The sequence below is a fragment of the Pseudorca crassidens genome, chromosome 16 (assembly GCF_039906515.1).
Source record: "Pseudorca crassidens isolate mPseCra1 chromosome 16, mPseCra1.hap1, whole genome shotgun sequence".
Taxonomy (NCBI): Eukaryota; Metazoa; Chordata; class Mammalia; order Artiodactyla; family Delphinidae; genus Pseudorca; species Pseudorca crassidens.
Window position 1 is genome coordinate 12,971,818 of NC_090311.1, and position 23,725 is coordinate 12,995,542.

The window sequence follows — 23,725 nt, forward strand, 5'->3', positions numbered from 1 at the left end:
TGAACACAAGAATGTGTTCTGTAACTGCTTGTGGACTTAATGCATTTAAAATGTGTTCACCTTAACACTGTAATTACTCCATGTATTTCTCTCCAGTGGCTTTTGGTTTTACCAAACCTTGCCCCCTTTTGTTAGCTTCTCACTAAGAGAATAACTTCTTTCTTTTATACTTTTCCCTTACTTCTGTATACCACTTTTCCAGGCCTCCTGCTTCTATATTTAGAACATTTCCTTTTGGACTACTGTGACCATATCACCTGTGGTTACCTTTTTTCATAGCAGTAAAGCTTTAATTTTTAAAATACGGGTGCTGTTTCTATATATTTAATATATGGTGGTAGTGTTACCTGATTATTTGATGTGTTAAATATAATTCAGTATTATTATATGACAGATAATTATAATGTAAATGTGTAAGAATTAATATAAATATTAAACTACAGTATTATGTAACTATTTTGAATATATTATACATCAAGTAAAAATGTTTTATGTATTTTATATATTTATTTTAAGCTTACATATCTTTTTGACAAAAGTGCTAATACCACTTAAATAGCAATTACATGGATCACCTTGTCCAGGATAAAACTTAATTCAAATTGCCAATTTTTAAAATTATTTTCACAAACATGTCTGTAAAAGTCTACTAGGGCTAGGGGTTGGATGGGTTGAAGATAAGATTCATAGGTTACAAGTAGCCTCATAAACTAGGGAGAGGGATGTGTAAGCAGTGACCTGTAATCCAGGCAGAGTGAACTGTGTTGAACACAGCATTTGCTGTGGGAAGGGAGAGGAACAGCTTGCTAGAAATTAGGAAATGCTTCTTCAAGGAAGAGGCCTTTGAACTTTTGTTCCTGACCGTTGAACATGATTTTTTACGTTGGGGAATGAGTAGATAGACAATTGTTTTAGTAAATAGCAAGAAAGCTTATTTTAAAAATTATGAGATGTGTTTGGAAGGAATGTTTTATAAATTGTGACTGTGTACTATTATATCATTAGTTGTCTGCTAACTACTTAGTAATTTTACCATTGCTTTTCTAGTTGGAACTATAGTCTTTGTCTGTTGTTCCCTGCCTGGTAGGTTCCTGAGGAAGTATGTTTGTTACTTTAGGCTACCAGGAGCCAATTAGTGAGTGCCCTGCAGCAGCTCTGCATTAAGTATAACAACCTCTTTGTTATGGAGCCTGGTGTGGGAATGGGGGTATTCAGGTTAATCACATATTTTGTTTACTTGAGGTGTACAATATTGTTTCATGTAGATTTTTTCACTTTAAAAGAAATTAAATGCCCCAAATAAATTTAAAATGGAAATCATACCAAACATAATTTAATATTTGATTCAGAAGGTATATTTAACTACTTCTACCTGAGGATTTTTCAGTGTTACATGAAAGTATAAATATAGTAATAGAATATCTAAATACAGTACTAGTAGAATATCCTAAAGCGAGTATAGGATAGGTTTAAGAATTCAGGTTTAGGACTCAGGTCTGGATTTGAGTCTTTGGAATAGCTATATGACCTTATTTAGCCTTTCTAAGCCTAATTGTAAAATGGAATAACAACCTTGGTGTGTTGTGGAAGAGATTAAATGATGTAAGGCACATAAAGTGCTGAAGGTAGGTTTGCCACATGGTAAACCTGGAAATGGTAGCTCTTGCTATGATCTTATTACAAAGCATCTACAGAATCTGTAACAATTGGTTTAAATAAGTTAAATGAAATTATTTACAAGTAACAATAGATTCTCAACTTTAAAAACCGTAAATAAAAGAAGTTAGGAGCTCATGTTTTTCACTGACTGATAAAGGACATACATTTGGTAGAAAACAATAAACTGGATAAAAGTTTTTTTCAAGATGTATGTTCAGTAATAATCTTTGATGAAATAAACTAAACCACATTGAAATTAAGTAAAAGTATTCCCTGTATTTAGTAGAAAATTTATTTTATGACTTTCAAGGCAAAGGTATTCTAATCAGTATTGCTATAAAATCCTGTGTCCAGAAATTATCGCATAGCACTAATAAGGACAGTGCAGGGTAAATATCTAAGCTGTGGCTTTACCTTAAAGGATGATGAGGTTTTCATAAACTCACATGACTGAGTTCAAATTAAATTGTTCAAAACTATCATAGTAAGAAAGATAAATGCCGCTTACCAAAAACTCCTCAGAGACCCCTTTGGGAAGAGGGTCCCTGCCTTAGGAAATTCACACAGGTAGTAGTATATCCCTTCCAACCAAGGTTTAGAAGTTGGCTTTTTCATTTCTTTGTCAGTGAAAGTACACTCTTTTGTCTTTGTTTTTTTTTGTTTTTGTTTTTGTTTTTGCGGTATGCGGGCCTGTCACTGCTGTGGCCTCTCCCGTTGCGGAGCACAGGCTCCAGACGCGCAGGCTCAGCGGCCATGGCTCACGGGCCCGGCCATGGCTCACGGGCCCAGCCGCTCCGCGGCATGTGGGATCTTCCCGGACCGGGGCATGAACCCGTGTCCCCTGCATCGGCAGGCGGACTCTCAACCACTGCGCCACCAGGGAAGCCCGTCTTTGTTTTTTAAGCAAAAGTATAAGATTCTACTCGAGTAGTCTCCGAGCTCAGCGTTCTGAGAGATAGTATAATGTATAATTTCCAGTAAAATCATTATACTTATCTTTTTTGGGGAGGGGGCTGGAGAGTGTATCTTAACACAAAACAGTAAATTCTTTTCTAGCAAAATTTTATTAATTTCGTAGCACTGTGAAACCAGCTCTTACTTGCCAAGAATGTTTTAAGGCTGGGCTTTTCAGCCTAGGGTGTAGCATGGCCAGAAATCCCCCAGTCACCCCAGCAGCTCTGCTTCCAAGGAGGATACACAGGAGTTTGGGGTTTGTGTCACCAAATGGAGGGTCCCCAGGAAGTCTGGCTGCCTTGAGTGCCTCTCCTTGAAGGGTCTGCAGAGATGACAGGTTAAGGAAGCAGTTGCTTTCTGGCCAGGGGCCTCATTGCAGGGTGTTCTTGAACATTGGAGGCCTTCCTGGTGACCAGAGGGCACCAAGGCTTCTTTTCCAGAACTTGGCTTCGTCCTGGGTACAGAGCCAGCTTGTGGTACTTTTGGCCAAGGGTGTTGTGAGCCAACTTGCTTCGCTCTCCACCTTCCTGGAAGAGTTACCTCTGCCCAGGTTGTCCTCAACCTCTCCTCATAGGAAAAGGCTGATCAGGGATGCTGGGTTGGCCTTGATCGCAGACAGAACCTGTGCTCTGTCAGGCCCTGTCAAGGGCCCTCGTGCCTTGTTCTCATCGCTTCTGTCCAGTTTCACTGTTTGGCTTCCAAAGTAAACAGAACTTGCTTTCCACTCCCCTGTACCCTCAGGTAGACTCTAGTGGATATATGGCAGACAGTGGACCAGGATCTACTCAGAGCAACAGGATAATCACAACACAATTTCCCAGAGTGACAAGGTTCCTAAAGATTTAAGGAGAAAAGATTCTTTTTCTATTAAGAGAAGCACAATTATGATAGGGAGTAAAACTTAAAAATCTACCTGAATTTTTAAGTTAAATTTGAGATGTCGAGGCAATTTTATGCTTGTTGTCAGATTTATTCTCATGGATCAGGGGTACTAAAGAGAACAAAGTTTGAGAAGCTTAGTTGTAAAGAAATGGAGAATTTTTGGAATTCATACAGATTATGTTTGGAAATTTGTGAATTGTTTGATTGACTGTATTTTAAATAATCATTTCTTTTCTTCACCAGGAGAAAATAGTAAGTTAAACTTGATTGAACGTGATATTCTTGATGAAACATGCCTTAATTTCATGGGTATCTTTCAGCCTTCAAGTTTTAGGACTTCTTCAACAGTATCGTCATTACCATTTCATGATGGAAAACCAGTTAGGTCTGAATTTGCTGTCCATGATCTTTGGTATCACTGACCACAATTTCCTAATTGTCTTGCCTACGAGATCTCATAAAAGATATCCTGTGAGAATAATAATAAGTAAATTACTGTTAATCCCCATAGACGTTTATAAATTAGGTTCTGTTTTGCCATCGCGGTATTAGTGTGCATGCCCAGTCCCAAGAGAGATAATGGAGTATTTTAATCTCTAATAGCATTAATTTGATTTGGTACTCACTCCCCACCCCCCCCCACAAAAAAAAAACAGGAAAAAAGCAGTATTGAGTTGCACTGTGGCTCTTAAGCCCTATTTGCATGTGTAATAGACATAATTGAAATGTGCTAAAGGTTGAGTTTACTAGTGGAAAGTCTCTTTGGACACTTCATTTTTTAGGGCTTTTATAAAAGGAATCATTAAGAGCATTTCTTTAAACTCCTTTAACATTGAACCTCTATGGAATAAATGTTTTCAGGATTTACCAGAAAATTGTCAGTTGAATCTGTATTGTGGTCAAATACCTAAACTGGTAGACTTGGTTGGTAAACTGGATAAACTGGCTAGTTGAATGGATTATATTAGAAGTCACCAATTTGAAACTTATTTCAATTCATATTGGCAGTTTTAAGTATCAGAGTAATTCTTTCTGTCTTAAAAAGAATGGAAAACTATTCCATTCATATGCTGTCAGGTCTAGATAAAAGTGATCTTTGTTATTCAGAAAAACGATATCCTCTGCTCTTTGGGGACTTGATACCTTGTTGTCGAAACCTGTATTGACCTACTATTGATTTACTCAGTCAGCTATTAGCCCAATTTTTATTAAGCACTGGCTGTTAATTTATTCAGCATACATTTGTTAAGCATCTGCCATACCCTAGGTACTATGTCAGATGCTAGAGCTGAAAAGATTGAGATATCATTCCTTCCTGTAAGCAGTTTGTAGTAGAAAGAGGTGGGGAGGCCAGGGATTAGGATAGATACCCAAAATGCAAACTTAAAAAAAATTCATTTTTAGAGCAGTTTGAAATCACAGCAGAATTGAGCGGAAGGTATGAGATTTCCCATATACATCTTACCTGCACACACATAGCCTCTCCCATTAGCAACCTTCCCCACGAGAGTGGTACATTTGCTAAAATTGATGGACCTACGTTGACACGTCATAATTATACGTAGTCCATAGTTTACATTAGGGTTCACTCTTGGTGTGGTATATTCTGAGGCTTTTGACAAATGTATTAATATAATGGCGTGCGTTCATCTTTATAGTATCATACAGAGTATTTCTCCTGCCCTAAAAATCTTTTGTGCTCTGCCTATTGACTGGTCCCTCCCCCCAAACCCTTGGAAACTGCTGATGTTTTTACTGTCTCCATAGTTTTTGCCTTTTCCAGAATGTCATATAGTTGGAATCATACAGTCTGTAGCCTTTTCAGATTGGCTTCTTTCACTAAGTAATATGCATTTAAGGTTCCTCCATGTCTTTTCATGGTTTGAGAGTTCATTCTTTTTTTAAGCACTGGATGTACTAGTTTATCCATTTACCTGCTGAAGGACATCTTGGGTGCTTGCAAGTTTGGGCAGTTATGAATAAAGCTTCTATAAACATTTGTGTGTAGGTTTTTGTGTGGACATACATTTCAACTCCTTTGGGTAAATACCATGGAGTGCAATGGCTGGATCTTATGGTACAAGTTCCTGTTGCTCCATATCTTTGTCAGCATTAGGTGGTGTTAGTGTTGCGCATTTTGGCCATGGCAGTAGGTGTGTGGTGGTATCTCGTTTTAATTTGCTTTTCCTGGATATCATATGATGTGGAACACCTTTTTATGCCTATTGCCATCTGTATATCTTTGTATCTGTTGGGATCTTCGGCCCATTTTTAATTGGATTTTTTTTCCTTATTGTTTACTTTTAAGAGTTCTTTGTATATTTTGGGTACCAGTCCTTTATCAGATATGTCTTTTTCATATATCTTCTCCCAGTCTTTTCATTCTATTTAACAGTGTTTTTCGCACAGCAGAAATTTTTAATTTTAATGAAGTCCAGCTTATAAATTCTTTGTTTCATGGATCCTGCCTTTGGTGTTGTATCTAAAAAATTATTACCATACCCAAGATCATCTGCATTTTCTCTGTGTTATCTTCTAGGAGTTTTATAGTTTTGTGCTTTACATTTGGGTCTGTGATCAATTTTGAGTTGATTTTTATGTAAGGTCTGTATTTAGGTTCATATATCTGAAATTGGAATAGCACTTCGTCATGCAAAACATTCCATTTTAACTCTCTTTTAATCCTAATTCTTTGAAATAGGTGGTAAAATGTCTATTTCTTGATTAAAAATAAAATATGAAATTTAGAGCAATTTAATAGGTTGTACCTGGGTACTGGGTGGTGGGCAGTAGGTTTGGAAAGATAAGTATAGTCAAGCCCAATAGGCTTTGAAAGCCAGGCCAAGAAATTTTGTTATTGTTCCAGAGGAAGGTGGAGGCCAGAAGTTTTTTTTTTTTTTGCAGTACGCGGGCCTCTCACTGTTATGGCCTCTCCTGTTGCGGAGCACAGGCTCCGGACGCACAGGTTCAGCGGCCACGGCTCACGGGCCCAGCCACTCCGCGGCATGTGGGATCTTCCCGGACCGGGGCACGAACCCGTGTCCCCTGCATCGGCAGGCGGACTCTCAACCACTGCGCCACCAGGGAAGCTCCAGAAGTTTTTTGACAGAAGAATAATGAGGTTAGACTTTAGCTTTAGAATGTCCTACCCAGCCATGTTGCATAGGCTGGATGGGACAAAGGAGTAGTGACAGAGACTGAGAGGAGGCTATTACAGCAGTCCGGGCTGTTATAGTCTAGGTGGTCATGTGGTCTTGTGAGCGGAAAGGTAGCTGTGAAAGTGAGTAGTGAGGAAACAATGAGAGATCCATGTCCAGAAGCTGAATGGGGAGAACTTGGCAGCTTATTGATGAGGCACAAGCTGGAGGCTGGAGTCAGGGGTGCCTCTGAGGCTTCACCTTTGGTGATCAGGAGACTGGCTGTACCAGAAGGAAGAAACAGACAGAACTGATAGAAAAGTCAAGATGATGATTGGTTTGGGAGAACTTTGAGACAAGTTAAGTGCAGGTAAGATATCCAGTGTGAGACTTTAAACAGACATTTGTAAAGGCGGTATTGCAAAGGACAAAGTGATTGTGGTTGAAGATCAAAGATTTAGCAGTCATCTGTCCATTTAATGGTGGCAGTTGAAGTAGTGATTTCCAAGGTAGAGTGGAAAAAGAGGTTTGAAAACAGAACGTTAAGAAATAGCTAGTGTTGGGGCTTCCCTGGTGGAGCAGTGGTTGAGAGTCCGCCTGCCGATGCAGGGGACACGGGTTCGTGCCCCGGTCCGGGAAGATCCCACATGCCGCGGAGCGGCTGGGCCCCTGAGCCATGGCCGCTGAGCCTGCGCGTCCGGAGCCTGTGCTCCGCAACGGGAGAGGCCACAACAGTGAGAGGCCTGCGTACCGCAAAAAAAAAAAAAAAAAAAGATAAAAAAAAAAAGAAATAGCTAGTGTTTCCCACCTAGGGTGAAACGGGGAAGAAGATAGGTAATCAGAAACATAGGAGAAAATTTAGGCCACCACTTATCACAGAGGGGGAGAGTCTCAGAAAGAACAGTCATCAAAGGGAGCTGAGAGGTTAAAGAGAATGAGGCTGTTACCTTAAGTAAAAATCGCTTGTTGGCCGTGAGTATCGGTGGCGGGGGGATGTGTTTCAGGTTATAAAAGGTGAGGCAGTGAAGTAACGAAGACAGCAGGAGTTACTTGTGAGGGACCTGGGAGGGATTAGAGATTGGCAAAATAAAAGTGGTGGAACATCTGAGGGGTAATGGACTATAAGTATGCTCTGGTGAGACGGGTGAGGAAATACAAACAGGTTAGGAAACAATTGGGATGACAGTGGGGGTCCACAGAGCAGGTCTGATGGGGTGACGGAGTGGGAGAATCGGAAGGTGAGATGGATCAGTTGGAATTTCAGTTGGATGAGATCCTTCTGTGAGTGATCGCATCCCACCTTATTGATTACTGTTCCTCAGTTGAGAGGAACTCCGTTTGTGGAAATGTGTTATAAATTGTAAGGCAGTGTATAACTGTGCAGTGGTACTATTCAAATCCCAGTCACTTCAGTTATACCATTTCAAAAGTGCAGTTTTTCTTTGGCTTCCTTTCTTTCTCTCCTATTTTAAATTATTAAGTGAACAGTTTTTGGCATTTATTATATATTCTTGTATCAGTTAAAGTCCTAGCAGGAAACAAATGACACACTCAAAACGAGTAATTGAAGTAAGTTTAGTGAAGATATCATTTATAGAGGGGTGGCTAGGGTTAGGACACCAAGGAAGGGATAGTAGAGCACTAGGGACCAGCAGTATCTGGAAGGGACTGCCATGCTTAGGTGTGAAGGAACAGCTGTGGCTGTCTGTACAGAAGCTACTGGTAAAGCTGCAGTGCAGCAGGGCGACTGAAGAGGTTGGTAGGATGGGGCTGGAATAAATACCCTGTCTCCCCTTATTTCTGTCCTCCAGTCTCTTGCAGGTGCCTCCCAGTGGCAGAGCACAACTGGAAGCCAATGGGCAGGGGGACCCAGGCGATGCCCTTTCCAGAGATCAGCCTTCTGGGGTGCAGGGAGGGGCAGAATGGAGCAGGAGAGGCAAACAGGAAAAAATTCAATACCTGTTGCTTTTCAGCCTTCGTTCTGTCTCTTTAAGATTGTCTAAGTCTTGCACTTTTCTTAGTCATTCTGACTGGAAGAATCCTCAGGAAATTGTGTTGGCCTGCTTGAAACCAGCTGTCTCTGAGCTCATGGTTAAAGTCCAGTAATACCAGTCGTTGCTAGGCTGGTGTCATTACTCTCTGCCCTTGCTTCGCTGTAAATGGTGTATTTTTCTTTTCTTCTTTTCAGACTCATTAAAGGTTTTGTATTATGTTATAGTTCTCAGTTTACGCCCCTCCCCCTCAACTACATTTGTCACCAAAGTGAAGCTCCAGGTCTCCAGAGCCCACTCTGCTAGCTAAACAAGAAGATCAGTAGGATACTCTCCTTTGAAAAGAATTCATGTCCGAAGTTCTTCTGTGATAAAGTTATACTTATTTCCTATACACCATAAGAAATTGAATGGTGTTTAAGAAAGTTACTCCTCCACTCTGCTTTCCTCTCTTTGCCCCACCTCCCAGACAAGCAGGACGAGGTCCTGAGTTTTGCAAATAACTTGAATTGACTTATTAAATACAAAATGAGTCAAGTTGTAGGCCAAAGTGGACTTAGCTTTATAATTCCAGCAGTAACAGGGCTTGGAAAGAGGTACATGGAAGATGTAATAATAGTTGTTTTTAAAATGCCTTGGAAAGAACTTCAGGTGTTGTTACGTGACTTCTCCTTGAAAGATTTAAAACCCTAGAGCCAGGAATTTACACAGTTTGCCTTGTCTTATACTGACAAGGCAGCTAGTTAATCAGTTTTAATAGATCTTTGTTCTTCTGTGGGCTTTTTTTTTTGTCATGACAGACTTTTTCACTGTTAATAGTCTCTTCCCTTTCTTAGGTATTCTTGCTCCAAAAGAGAGCAAAAAGTTTTAAAAAGAGAAAAGGAAGGACATAGAAGAAAACTCTGATCACTGACAAATGCTTTAGTGATTTCTGTAGTGGTCAGTTTTATCACTTTATAAATGTTGCTTTGCTTTTCTGGCTTATCTGTGGAAGACTAGTCCATAGCAGAAATTGAAGGACAGTTTCAAGTTTCACCAATTTACTTACTCAGTATTTATCCTAACTTCAAAGTAAATTAATGTGATGTTATTGAAGAGATACTAATGATGCCTTGAAATACATTTGAGTACTGTTAATTTTAAAATTTCGAGTTTACCAGGAAAAATTGTTTAAAAATTGGAAATATCACAAGGTAAAAAATAAGCTTTTATTAAACCTAAAGACTTCAGAATATTAAGGTAAAGCATTTTATTAGTTTAAATTATTTTTTAAAATATGAATTTAAAAATATTTTTATCAGTCTCAAAGTTACTTCAAAATCCTCTGCTGCCACCAAACTCTTTCAGTTCCGATTTCAAAAATTAATTGTTTTGAATTCTGAAGTTTAAATTTGTGTAGACTTTTTCAGTGTGAGCATGTCTAAGTTTATTTTTATACATGATTAAAAACACCATTTTCCTTAACCTGTCAACAACTCAGTTGAGCAGACTACATTATTCAGTATCTTGTCTGGCATGAGGAAGCAGTCCAAGAAGGGTAGCACAAATTGGTGCCGCACTTGGATAGAGACATTTCCCCCCAAGCTAATTCATCCAGTTCAGTTAACTTTTTTTTTCCCACTTAAGGACAGATCAAAAAAAGCAGCTGTGAATGACTGAGTTGGTCACGTATTTGATGCGTCAGTTTGTGAATATAAAGCCGAACACAGGAGCGGGGTCCTGCCTTTAGATTCCAGACAATGGCCAGTACCAGAGCCCTGGCCTCAGATCGCTGCACTGGGCTGCTGGAGAGTGTGGGCGAGCTTAGGTTACACTCAGGTACAATGGCAAAGAGCTGGGGCTCGCTGTGCTCCATACCTCTTTCCCTTACAGTTGTGACCATTCTTGAGAATTCTCAGACACTTTTCAGGTTGTCACTGAGTTTCACTTCCCCATAGGCTGAAGACGTTGGATAGTACATATGGTTAGGTTCGTGATTTTGATAAAATTTTTGTCCTAAATGTCTGTTCCTTCAAAACTCTTATTACAATTAATATAATACCAGCATTTCTATTTCTCAGTTCAATAATTTCTTCCTGAGACATATAATGAAATTTATACAGTCATAATACTGTTTATTCTTCAAGGATGTGATAGGATAGATATGAAACATCTAAATAACATTTATGAAAGATTAAATTTGTCAAAAATGGCCTGTTGCTCTATGGATCAGCTCTAAGAGCTCATCTTCTGCATGACAACCCTTCAGGGGCTCCTTCCCATCCCGCTTCCTGTGTACCAGTCTGCTCCGTGTCCTGCAGTGGCACCGCTGTCCGGCATCCCCAGACAGCATGTGTCTTCAGAGTTCTCTTTCTCTGGCCTGCCGAACCTAACCGTCATGTAATTTTAAGTTCTACTTTTTCCTTGACTTAGTAGACCTTCCTTGACTAATGCTGCGATGGAACGTTTCCTTCCTCTGGGTGGTCTAAGAATTTAACTCTCAGGGGTGCTCTCCCCCTACAAGGGCATCTCTCCTGTGTGCTTACTCAAAACATCTGATTGATCCACGCGTCCTGTGTGTTCAGGGCTTCAGCCGTGCGGCCTGTGCTCACTAGGTAGATCTATGAGCAGAAAACAGGGCTAGGACTGTGTCACCTCCAACACTCATCCACTGGACAACCTCACACAAGCTACCTAACCTCTCTGTGATTCATTTCCTTCTTTTGAAAATGAAGAGCATACCTACCTTAAGGGTTATGAAGATTAAATGAGTTAATTTTGATAAAGTGCTTAGCACAGTATCTGGCACTTTCTAAGGGCTATGCAAATGTTTATTAAAATAATTTACTGAACATGTTGTCTGTTAACCACTGTGCTAAGTGTTTTACATGTGGTCAACTCATTTAATCTTCCCAGTAGTCTTACATGGTAGATCCTGTTACCATCCCCATTTTACAGAGGAAGGAACCCAGACACACTCAAAGGCAAGTAAGTAGAGGGCAGAACCAGGATTTGAGTTCACACCATGTGGTTCCAGGGCCCTCAAGCACTTCTCTGCCTGTAACCAGTACGGTGTGCCGTTACACTGAATGTAAATCAGTTTGTCTTCGAGAATGTCACAGTCGGATGGAGAGAGATGCAGCAGAATGCGTTTCTTGACCTATTAGAGAGCAACATGCTGTGAGATCACGGGACAAGGAGAGATTAGTCCCACTGGTCCCTGGTGTTGACCTCCTTGGACTGAAAATCAGGGAGGCTGAGAACTGTGCATGTTATCAGCTGCTCCCTCGGCACTCTAGGCCTAGGGGTACGACGTGATAATGTATTTTGGGTTTGTATTTGTTTTCTTTTAAGCCACTTTTCTGTCAGGCTTTTGAGACTTTGCCGGTACAGTGACTCTAGTCTGGGACCATACAGAACACAATAAAGACGGTGAGGTACAGGGAATGAGAAAATGTGTCAGCCGAGTCGGCCTGTAAATGGTGCATCGTAGGTATTTAAAACATGTTTCAATCTTCCCTACCATGTCACCCAGCTCTACTGAAATACCAGGTTTATCCACAGGAGTTCTAGGTAGAAAAGGTCAGCAACCGGTTCTGGAAGCTAGTACTACAAATCTTAGTCATAACAAATGAAACGTTGGATATGTGAGAAATTCTCTTGAGGTGGTTGTACATGCCTGCATGCCCTGTAGATTTACAGCTGGGGATATGTACTTGTAATAATAGATACTTTTCAGTGTCCAGACTTTTTGTGCATACAGTCAAAAGTTTTAAAAGTGAATTTCTTCAAAGGATTCCAGTTATTTGGCTGATAAAGCACAGATAATGAAAAAATATATTTTACAGTTAAGTCTTTTTTTTTTTTTTTTGGAATAAAAAGGTTCCTAGGACAGTAATGCTTTGTAGAGGTTCTAATGGCTAATACTCTTAAGTGCCGGGTAAAAATTAAACTTGAATAGCAACGATGAAATATTTACTCACCAGATGGCTTTGAAGTTTAGCTTCTTTTTGGTTCCAGTCCCCTTCCTAATGGACATGTTTCAAAGAAGAAAACGATTATAGCATTCAGCTGTGATGTTTTCGTCCTCTGTGCATGCAAGAAATCCATTTTGTTTTGGTCCATTTGGGTATTTAAATTTTGAAGACCAGCTACTTAGAAATTCATTAATGACAGAAATGGTTCACACAGCTCCGAATTCATTCTCCTTGATAGGATAACATTTAAAGGTTAATTTTTCTAATACCTATAGAAATAATTGTTTTAAAAGATTGCTTCAACTCTTTTAGTCTACAGTCTTCCCAACCTAAATTTATTTAAGTCTCTACAGTTTTATATTAGAAGGCCTAAGGTAAGTGAGTGTGTGTATATAAAATGAATAATAACAGTATAGAATTTAATTTTATAAAACATCTCACTAGGTAAAATCGCTTATATTTAAAGATGTTTAGAAAGTACACGTTAGAGGTACAGTTCTTCAGTTCTAATAATACTGAAGGGTTTTCCTTCAAAGTTTAAAATTGTAGCTGCTTTAGAATGTTTAGTAAATATTGTTTTTCTGTTACATCCTGGATTAAATTTCACTCACTCAGGTAATATAGGAGTTTAGAAATTGTTATTGCAATGTTGGTTAAAATGTCCTGTTTTTATGTTTCCTCCCACGTGTACTATGATATGCTTTTAACATTTATGTTTGTCTTTTATTGCTCAGTTTTCATATGAATCCGACAAGTAATGAAGACCTCAGGAAAATCCCGGTAAGTTGCAGAGGGGGTTAGAGAATTACCAAAAACCAAGCCACAAGCTGTCTTTCTGTCTGGGGCACATTTCTAAAAAGGCCTCCGTCTCCTTGAATCCCTCAGTTATCCACAGATTATAGCTTAGTATGATGATTTAGGGAGAAAGAAAAACAGCAAAATTCAAACTTTAGCTTTAATATACCATAGGGTGTGACTTCTGTATGATCTATGGAAGTGTACGCAAACATAGTTATAATTGAAGCCAATTTAGAATATACAGGTTTTGTTTGCAGACTGTTTAAAAATCGATATGAAAGCTGTATGTCAGCATTATAGTTGTGAAATAAGAGCATGTGGAGAAAGCTGCCATTTTGTTACTGTTGTTGTAAATCAGGTTGAGGGGAGAATAAACCTGCTTGTGAACATTTAACAGTAGGAAGAGCTTCCTGGCCAGAGACCCATTTAACCAGGAGTGTGTGTGAAAGATCCTTTACGACACTTACCTTCCAAGTCAGAACAAAACCAAATATATTAACAGGCTTTGTAGCGACCAGCCAGATTAGCTCACATATTTTGCAAGGATTATTCAGATATCTTAACTTCATTTCATTGTTACTTGAAGTCCAGTTTTCGACCTCTGTTCCGAGGTCCAGTACATCTTCGGTCTATTCTAAATACTATACTAAGCCTAGAGAGAATAAGTTGCTTTACAAAAATATGGGCACATGTCTTGGTAGGAAACTAAATTCTCACTGAATAACAGAAATAAAGCCTTTATTCCAAGAGGCTGGTGGTTGCTCTTTGAACCATCTGTCCTTAATGTGTGTGATCCAGATGTGTAATAAGCATTTTTCGAAGCAATAGCATATCACAGTCTTCTGTGGTGTGATAGGCTGAGAAGAAACCATGGTGTTGTGTAAACCATTCTAAATGCAGTCATTTGTCTTTAAAATGGTAGAAAACACTATAGAGGCAGAGGACTTTGTACTGTGTTTTTGCTGTTTTAATGTACATGATGTGTACGTTTTGATGTTTCATAAATACTCAAGTCTTTATATTATGGCAGACTGGCGAGAAACGTCAGAATATATGAAGTCAGCCTTTGATCAGATAGTAAAATGAATTCTATCAGGCGGTTACTTAATCTCAAACAAAATGCGACATCAAAAAATCGATTTAATGTGCAGCTATTGTTTATTAAGTAACCTTAATTACAATTTCTATGTGCTTGTAAATGTACTTTTCCAAATCTTGTAATTTATTGCTGTAAAAGCATCCTTAGAATTCTTTAAAGAAATAAAATGTGAAAATTGTTTTAGTTCAGGGATTTAAAGGTGATAAAAGAATCCTTGATGTGTGATTATTTTTCTCTGGAATACTAACTATTCTAAATGACAGTTAAAGGATTACTAGGTGTTGTTAATTTACTGCAAGATACAATTAAGAGGAGAAAGCTCATCCTCATACTGATCGTTATTGAAAAAAGTATTTGAACAAGTTTTACGTTGAAGATTATAAGATGTTTGAAGTAATTTACCTTAAGTTCTTTAATAATAGCTGTCCACCAAGTTATATTTTTTTCCCCTTCTGGACATAGTATTTTGTAATTAAGTTTGTATGTCTTATATGCTAGTGCCAACACCTGTCTGTGAAAGCAGTGTTTAAACAGGAGCAGTAGCCAGTTGAAAGGGCAGTGTGAGCTCTTTAAGGCCTAATTAAGAACTGAAAGGGAGATGAAGGGAGTAGCACAAAAGATGTGAAAGTAGCTGAGATGATATTCCCAGAGCAAAGTTCCTCATTAGAACAATAATGAGATGATCAGAGAATGCCAAGCCTTCATCTTATCTCTCTCTCTCTCCTCTAGTTGCCTTGGATGTCAGTTAGTACCCCACCAATATTTGGTTACCAGGACAACCTTTCTTTAAATCTTCAGTTATTTTGAGTCTTGATAATTTGCTTTTGTTGAAATTTAAATATTGTAAAAAATATACATTTCCTAGTTTAAAAGGCTAGACTGTGAGTAAAGTAAAAATAGATCACTAGTAATTCTCGAAGTATTTTGCACAACTGTTATTTAAAATTCCAGTTAGACAACTTAATGTAATAATTCTGTTCACTCACCCAACTCTTATTTTCTTATATCTGCATATGGAAATTTTTAACAGAGTTTGGGTAGGAATGAAAAAGGATTCGTTATGAAACGGGAAGAGAGAAGAAAAATTTACATTAAATTTCAATATAAGAAGACATCTTAGAAACATATGTGCCATCTCTATGGAGTGCTAGAGGAGAAACTGTTGAGTATGTAGGAGTCCCATGTTAGGTTATCTGAGTCTTTACCAGTTTGGAGATTTCTCAATTTTAGTTTTTCTAAGAATAGTATTAAAAGTATCTTTTGAAAAAATAATTCATTTTTACATTTGCCTGAGAGTTTTCCTCTTTAAGCAAAATAATTTTTGTAACCAGAAAATATTTTAATTTCCTACTGTATTTAGTTAATATTAATCTTTATTTTATTTGGAATTATATCAACAAATAGAAGGATAGATGTATTTATTGAGTATATTAGTCAATTTAAGAATCTTATGCCTAAAATTAGAAGGTTTACATGATTTTCAAATATGGGATAAAATGTGGAACTAAGCATAAAACTGTTTTTAATTATTTTATATTCTTTTCCAGAATATAGTTTATAGTACATGTGTTTCTAAGATGTTTTTTTGCATAAAAACTTGATGCAGAAATTTGGGGTAAATTTTTCACATAAAAGGACAAATGGAAAATTTATTGAAAAGGTCAGAACTGTATTTCCAAGAAATCTGTTTATCCATAAGTATTAGATGGTTGTGAGGGGGAAAAATAAGCCAAATGATGGATTTGTATATTCTAGATTATGGCTTATATCTTAAGTGCTGAACAGTATTGTGGGATAATAATTGATTATTTTGAGAGATTAAATTTTAGATTGATTTGTATCATGGCATTAGTTTAAACTCCTTATGTCAAAATAATATAATTTTTTGACATGTCTTTCATCCTCATTGTCTGTAGAGAAATGTTAAAAAATTATTTTAACTACATTCTCTGGTAGCACTGGTATAGTGTTAAATGTAACAATATAAATGATTTTCTAACTGCATATTATCACTTAATTAGTTTGGAGAAATCAGTTCATATATGTATAATTTGATTAAGAGAGGCCCAGTCTGATGCTATTATTATGTTAAATTAAGAAAAAAGGTAAAACAATCAATTGGTAATGAATCCCATTTAGTTTAATTTCATTAATCCCTGCAGTTCTCACAAGAACTGCTATTTTTCAGTAAATATTGTTTTAGAAAAATTAAATCACACTAGTTGGACATAATCACTTTTTTAGAATGCAGTTCTGAAAAACCTCTTTGCAGACCAGGAAATGTTAGAGTTGAAAGGGACCTTAGAGAACATCTCATTTATCAGAGAAGGAAAGTGAGACTTAGGTGGGTTTCAGTCTCAAATTTGTGCAGAATTACTTAGGTTAAAGTAAGAAACTTTAGCTTATTTTTAATTAATGTTTAAAATATATTTAGCTCTATGGTATGTCTTATGTTTTCTACAGAAACCTGCTGCGTATAATAAATGTGAATAGGAATGTGTTTAGGAAAATCTAAGTTTTGTATCTCTAGACGACTTATGACCAATTAAACTAGTAAATATGTGTGTATACTTATTCTAACAAAAAGTTAATTGATCTGAAAGAGAAGAGAATAAAAAGTAAACCAACACGTATCTCCAGAATTGTCCTTTAGTTGTCGTAAAACAATATTCTGAAATGTTTTGGGGGACAAAGGTAATCTAATTCATAAAGTTGTATCTATACCCAGTTTCTAATGGTAAAATGAGTCATTTTTAAACTTCCTCTTAGCATCCTCTCTATTCTGTTAATCTAGTAGAGGCTCCTCCTAACTTTTGTCTTTACTATTTAAATAGCTTTGTAACTAATCGCGGTCCCTCTAAATGATTTTACCCACTGCTGCCACTTTCCTAAAACTTAGCTTTAATCATCTTTCCTCTGTTTAGAAACCTTCAATGGGCTTTCTATTTCCCATAACACTAAGTGTGATAGCATCAGACATCCTTGATGTTCTGTTTGGAACCCACTGTTTCAGCCTCTCTCTCTGTGCCCTGTCCTGAACCTTATTTCCCAGCCGTGCTCCACTGATCACCTTTATTAGCCACTGTGCCTTGAACCTTGCTTCCTCCTTTGAACAAGCAGAGCCACTGCTTGAGATGCCCATTACGCATTTCTGCCTGGCAAAATCTTTGAAGGCCTAATGCAAGCTATATCTTCTCTGCAAAACCTGAGAGATTCTATGGATTGGAGAAGTTTTCAGCCAGGAATATTGTTTTGCCTTTATCCTAGAGAAGGGAGTGTGCTTGGGTAACACAAGCATCAAATTGGTATCTGTGCTCTAGCTTGTTTCTCTGGTGCAGCAAAGTCATGGGGCCTGGTGAGGAGGGGATAAAAAGTTACACTTTGGTTTTACTGATGAAAACTCCTGGATGCATAGCAAATTAAAATAGATCCTGAAATTGAATACAGACAAATTTAATTCTTATGACAAAAAAGGAAAAAAAAAGACCTTTCTACGTTCACCAGTCCTCGTTCTCCATCCTCCACTGAATAGATACTATCAGTCCTTAAGAGCAAGGCCAATTTCCTCAGTCTTTTAGTTTATTTTCTTTAAAGCCAAATGGAAATGTTTGGAAAGAAAGTGATGAAAACCATTTTAAGTTGTTGAATGTGGTGATAGAACTATGTATAAGAAGGCATAGAGATTGCTACTTTATATTTTGGCATTATATTTTACATAATGAAACATCTAGATATTATGCACTTTAAATAGATGATGTTACAGTGCCTTTTTGATTAAATTTCTGAGAAATATTTTTCTTTTAATATTAGGATGCTTTGTAATAAAAATGAATTGAATCAATGCCTTTTTTTTGGTTTATGTTTGTACCTTTGTGTTAAGAGAATTTTCACCAATAGAATGAGGTTAAACAAAATAAAGTAAGTGAAATGGGAGAGAATGCAGATATACTAATCTTAAGTGTTAGCATGACTGTAGTTGAACTCTTGAGTTTCCTGACAACCAAGGCAAAAAGGGAAATAAAATAAATTGTATAGGTGTTAGTACTAGGAGGAGAAAATAGACTACTCAGAGGAGAAAAGGTTCTATTTGCCTATAAGTTAAAACAGTAGTTACTCCCATGGAGCTTCTTATAAAGGATGCTCATGGATTTAGTTCTGAATGCCATCAACATCTCATAGCAAACTGGAGAAGCAGAGTTGATATTCCTGTTTCTTGTAACCATCTTCAATAAAAAGGCAAAGGCATAACATTAAACTACAGTTTAGCGGAAGCGATTCCACGAGGACTAAAGTGATATCCAAATGTATAGTTTTCAATAGCTTCTTATATTTCCTAAAGTTAATTCTTACAGATGTTTCGATTTTGTCTATTTTAATTATGTTTATTATTGAGCATTTTATCTCTTAACTTAATCTTAAATTACGTGGTCAGTTTCTTATATTTAAGAATTTAGAGTTGTAATCAAGGCTTTGGTGTATCTGCTTTAGTCCTTTCCTCAGAACTGGCTAGCCGTTCTGTGAACTGTCACACTAGTTCTAGCCAAGGATAGAGAAGAGTTTGACAAGGGTTTGAAACAGTAGAACTTCAGAATAACTCATAATTTGCCCCTGATGTGCTGTCTGTTAAAGTGACCGTCTTTATCCTACTCTAGGACAGCAACCCTTTTGATGCCACTGCAGGCTACCGTAGTCTCACCTACGAGGAGGTACTGCAGGAGCTGGTAAAACACAAAGAGCTCCTTAGGAGGAAAGACTCCCACATCCGGGAGCTGGAGGACTACATCGACAACCTCCTTGTAAGGGTGATGGAGGAGACGCCCAGTATTCTCAGAGTGCCGTACGAACCATCCAGGAAAGCTGGCAAGTTCTCCACTAGTTCATAAGCCAATGGTACTGCATTTATAATTGGGGAAAAAAGAAAGGAAGAAAGAGAGAGAAAAAATAGAAGAAAAGCTCGTTACTGAGAGAGACCACACTATCAGGTTTCATTCCATACTCTCCTTCATTGTGAAGAACTGTTTCACCTGTAAATATTAGCAGGGACTATCAAGAGTGACCTTTGAAGTGAGCTAAATAATTTAAACCTTTAAAGTGAAGATGGGCCAGATTCTCGTGAACAAGCAGTTCCTTAGGATTCACTTAGGTGCTGGTGCCGGCCCGCTAATCTGCCATAGCCTAGGAGTATCTTCAGAAGGACATGACTTATTCCTCAGGAACAGGTTTCTCATCAAGCAGAACTGATACTGTGGTTGGTTTCTCAGAAGTCAATTTGTACAGATTTAGCTGCAGGAATACTGCTCATTATAAACACTACTAAAAAAAAGTTCATATTTTATATACATATATGTACATGAATAATCTGTTCATGTATCTTTGTATATAAAATACATGCATATACCTCATATATACATGTGTTTTTAGAACATTTAAAGACAACTGGTTGCCTCTAAAATTAGGATACCAATTAGGATTTCTTAATTTGAAAATATGTGTGCTCTGTCAATGCAAAACAAATCGTCATTGCTACTATAATGGTTTGTTACACAGAAGCTGCTTCAAATCACTCTTGACTACGTGAACCTTGGTTTCAAAATAAGCTGCTACTATATATTATTCCAGCATCAAATCTTTTCTCTTTTTCCAAAAGTAATGATCTAAAGCCCCTTTTTAAAGAACGATGTATTTTAGGAAACTTCATTAACCTTGCAACAGCATGAATTTCTTGAATTAATTTTTTATCTTAATATTTGAGTTTTGTTTGAGCTATAAGCAGAAGATAAGCAAGTGTGATTTGTTGAGATTCTGAATGTCTTTAAAATATTCAGTACTAGCAAAGAAAATATTTGGAATTTATATCTGAAGATAATTTGGAGCGGGTGGGGGGAAGTAGGTGATCATTCTGATGCCTGATAACCCAAAGCAATGAACAAATTCTAGGAATGAAAAATTAGGCTCGGTTTCAAGTTACAAAAATAATGGAACAGATGGTTGCATTTGGTTTCTGAACCAAAATAAGAGTTACTAAAGGAGGGGTGAGTTTTTAGAATAGATCTTCACTAGCACGACATTTTACACTATTCTACAGCCACCCTGTAAGAATAAATCAGTATTACAAAATTGTGTCAGCTTTGTTTTTAAGTCTGCTCCCCAAAAATGTTGACTACTATCATGAATTTTCTTTATATATTTGTACAGAATTAGTCTTTAAAGTGAAAATGATATAAAAATATTACTAATCATCTGCTGATTTTTTAACTTTAAAAGTCTGAAATACATACTATGAAATACTGAATCTGTGTTTTCTAAAGGAAATTTAAGATGAAAAATTCACCTGTATATGGAGACATATATTCCCCAATCTTTTACCAAATGCATTTCTGTCTAATATTTATCTCTACTAAGACTTCACTGAGAGTTAAATACAAAGGCATATAATAGTTTTGCTCAGTTTAATATTTTGAATCAGATAATACTTGGCCAAGCTTATATTCACAAGCTAAAATCCCTTATTTGTAGTTTTCTGAGTTTCTTCAGTTTTTCTATGAGAGCATAAATTTTGAAATTCTGAAAATTTTTCTGAAATACAAATAATTTTTAATAGGAGACAAGGAGAAATAGCTTTCACTGACTTCTTCCTCCACTTCTAAATTTCTGTAATAAACCTCACAATGTGGTATAGAATTTTATTTTGAGGTCTTGGTAGTTCTTTTTAACATGGTGCCATTTTTAGTTAACATTTATTAAATGTTGCACAATTCTTAGTATTTGTTTTTTCTGTTGTTGGTATAACTGAGGCTCTTCTTACACTTTTAAAAGTACTAAAATCCATGTGTTTGCAGTATCATGACATTATCTGCAGATATTTTAATATGCTTTGGCCAAATTTACTCTTTATAGAATGAACCACGATGCCAGTGTTGTACTGGGGATATGTTTTATGTAAATAGAGCTCATGAAAAAGTATGGTTAAGGGACTGCCATTCTTTTTATGAGGAAATTCATTTTTAAGGAGGATTCTTTGCCTGTATAAAAACTGTTAAGGATTAGACTTGTCCATACGTTAATGATTTGGTTATAACTGCATCAATATTTTTATCTTTAATTCTGAGACAAGAATTGTATTGAAAACTGAATCTGCATTTATCACTGCCCGAAATGTTCTGTTCCGACGTTTATGAACTTTCTTTCACCGTGACCTGGAATCAAACTGACTATATATATATATATATTCATAATCAATCAGTCAATATAAGGAACTAAAAACAAAAAGTAAAAATGAGTTCCTATGTGAACATAACAGTGTTTCCTGTGTTTGTGGGCAGAAGTGCAAATAGAGTAGTTTTAATTTTTAGCGTTGTAGAAAAAAAGGCCAAAAGATCACATTAGTTTATTTTTGCAAACTATAACTTTTAAGTATTCTAATGGTATATTTTGTTAGTAACTTAGACAAGGAAATAAAACATATGTACTCATTAAATAACGCGCAGCACAGTAGACTTATAGACAGAGTTTACTTTTGCTTTTATGCTTAAAAAAGGCATGTTCAAAAATATTTCCACCAATAAGAGGATTTTTTTAAATTGCAGAGTTTATAATAGTCTCAAACCTGTCTTAAGCTTAACATACTTCTGTTACATAATTAAAAATATTTCTGCTAATATTTTTTAAACAGTATAGTTTTACAACCAGCTCCCCTCCCAGTTCTAAAATTCAGCTTCAAAGTATTGAACATAACTGTCCTACCACTTAGGCTTCAAGTTCATTTATTAAATACCAGGGAATAAATCTTAGAATTGTATATAAAATGTGTCACCCATTCATGAAAAATATTTAAGTATTGCTTTTTGCTGCTGTATTCTGCATTGAGCCTAGTTTTGCCATCCTCCCATGAATGTAGTAGTATCCATAGATTATACATAACTACATCTATTGCTTTTAGCAGTAAGTGAAGATTTTGTTGTAATTTTCCAGCTGTGAAAATGTTGCCTGTATTTAAAAGGGTTTCATGAATGGAAACCTAAGTAAAACTCAGCTCGCTAGTGGCAGACTTGCTTTCCTCACATCCTTCACTGACTCCTCCGCCCTCACACCCCACTGCCTACCACCCCCATAAGGGTGCTTATTCTTTAGCAAGGAGAATCTCAAAAAAAAAAAAAAAAAAGAATTGCTGTCTTTAATATATCTAGAAATTGTTACGCTAGAACTTCTTTTCCTCTTAGGTTTTTAGAAAAAGCAGCCTACCTTGGATTTGTAAAACAAGGTGAAACTTTCTGATGTCTGTGTGCTCATATGTCTTATAGATATGGTTGGTGTCACGTGTGTGTGTAAATGAAATATGAAGCATGCTCATTCCCTCGATCTCTTTGAAGTAAAAGGGAAAGGATCGCAGTGCTGCTGGTTCATGATTATACATGGAAGGGTCTGTCAGCACACACTGAAAGCCCCCGTTTTCACAGATTTATAAGTTTAATAATCCAGATGCAATCATTGGAGGTATTTAATATGTAATAGGTAGCATCTTAACTAATTAATCCGCATAAGAAGGGTTTTCTGGTGTACTTAATAAGAAGTGTAGAAGCTCTTCAAGCATTAAACTGGAGTTGACATTTTATTTCATTTATTTTCCATGTCAAAAAATACACTCTTACAGTGGAATTGAAGTCTGTAACAAATGGTACATTTGGACCTGTCAATCTTCGATCTTAGGGGTGGTTTGATTTTGAGGTACAAAAAAAAAAATGCTGCAGATCTAGAAATGTATATATTTAGCAGGTATTTGAAAGATACAAGCATTATTTATAACTGAAGAGTATTACACTTAGTAAAATGCTCTAGTAACTTGTATACATTTTTGCAGGTACAAACTCCAACGTATGTAAGCATTATGTAACATGACAGTTGTATAATTTATGTAATCTGATGCATGAATCAGAATTTTTATATATGATTATTGGTTTATTATAGTTGATTAAAATGTTTAATCTTAATTTGGTTGTCATAATTTCTTATCGCAGATAAAACAGCATGAGTATTCATTTGTACGTGAGCCCTCCTTGTCTTTTAAAAGTACAGTAGGATGCCTCTTATTATTTGATGTATGGCAGCAGGTATTCTGTAAGACCTACAGACTCACTTCACTATGAAAATAGTTTTGAAGAGTAAGGTTTAGCGTGGACACTGTTTAGCAGCCCTTTGTGTATAAGATATCCCCTCACAGGGACAGAACTTACTGTTTGGTAGCAAATTACA

General features: G+C 36.8%; 1 protein-coding gene across 2 annotated transcripts in view; it reads left to right on the top strand.

Annotated features, from left to right (window-relative positions):
- Window positions 1–23,463, top strand: part of RAB11FIP2 (RAB11 family interacting protein 2) — a 41,288-nt gene extending 17,825 nt beyond the window's left edge. Inside the window, exons 4-5 of one of the 2 annotated variants that reach the window (XM_067709271.1) lie at window positions 13,314–13,359; window positions 19,129–23,463. In XM_067709271.1, the coding sequence (XP_067565372.1) occupies window positions 13,314–13,359; window positions 19,129–19,359 (277 nt within the window). In that variant the 3' untranslated portion in view covers window positions 19,360–23,463. The other variant, XM_067709272.1, reaches the window with a different exon arrangement.
- Window positions 23,464–23,725: the final 262 nt, after the last annotated feature.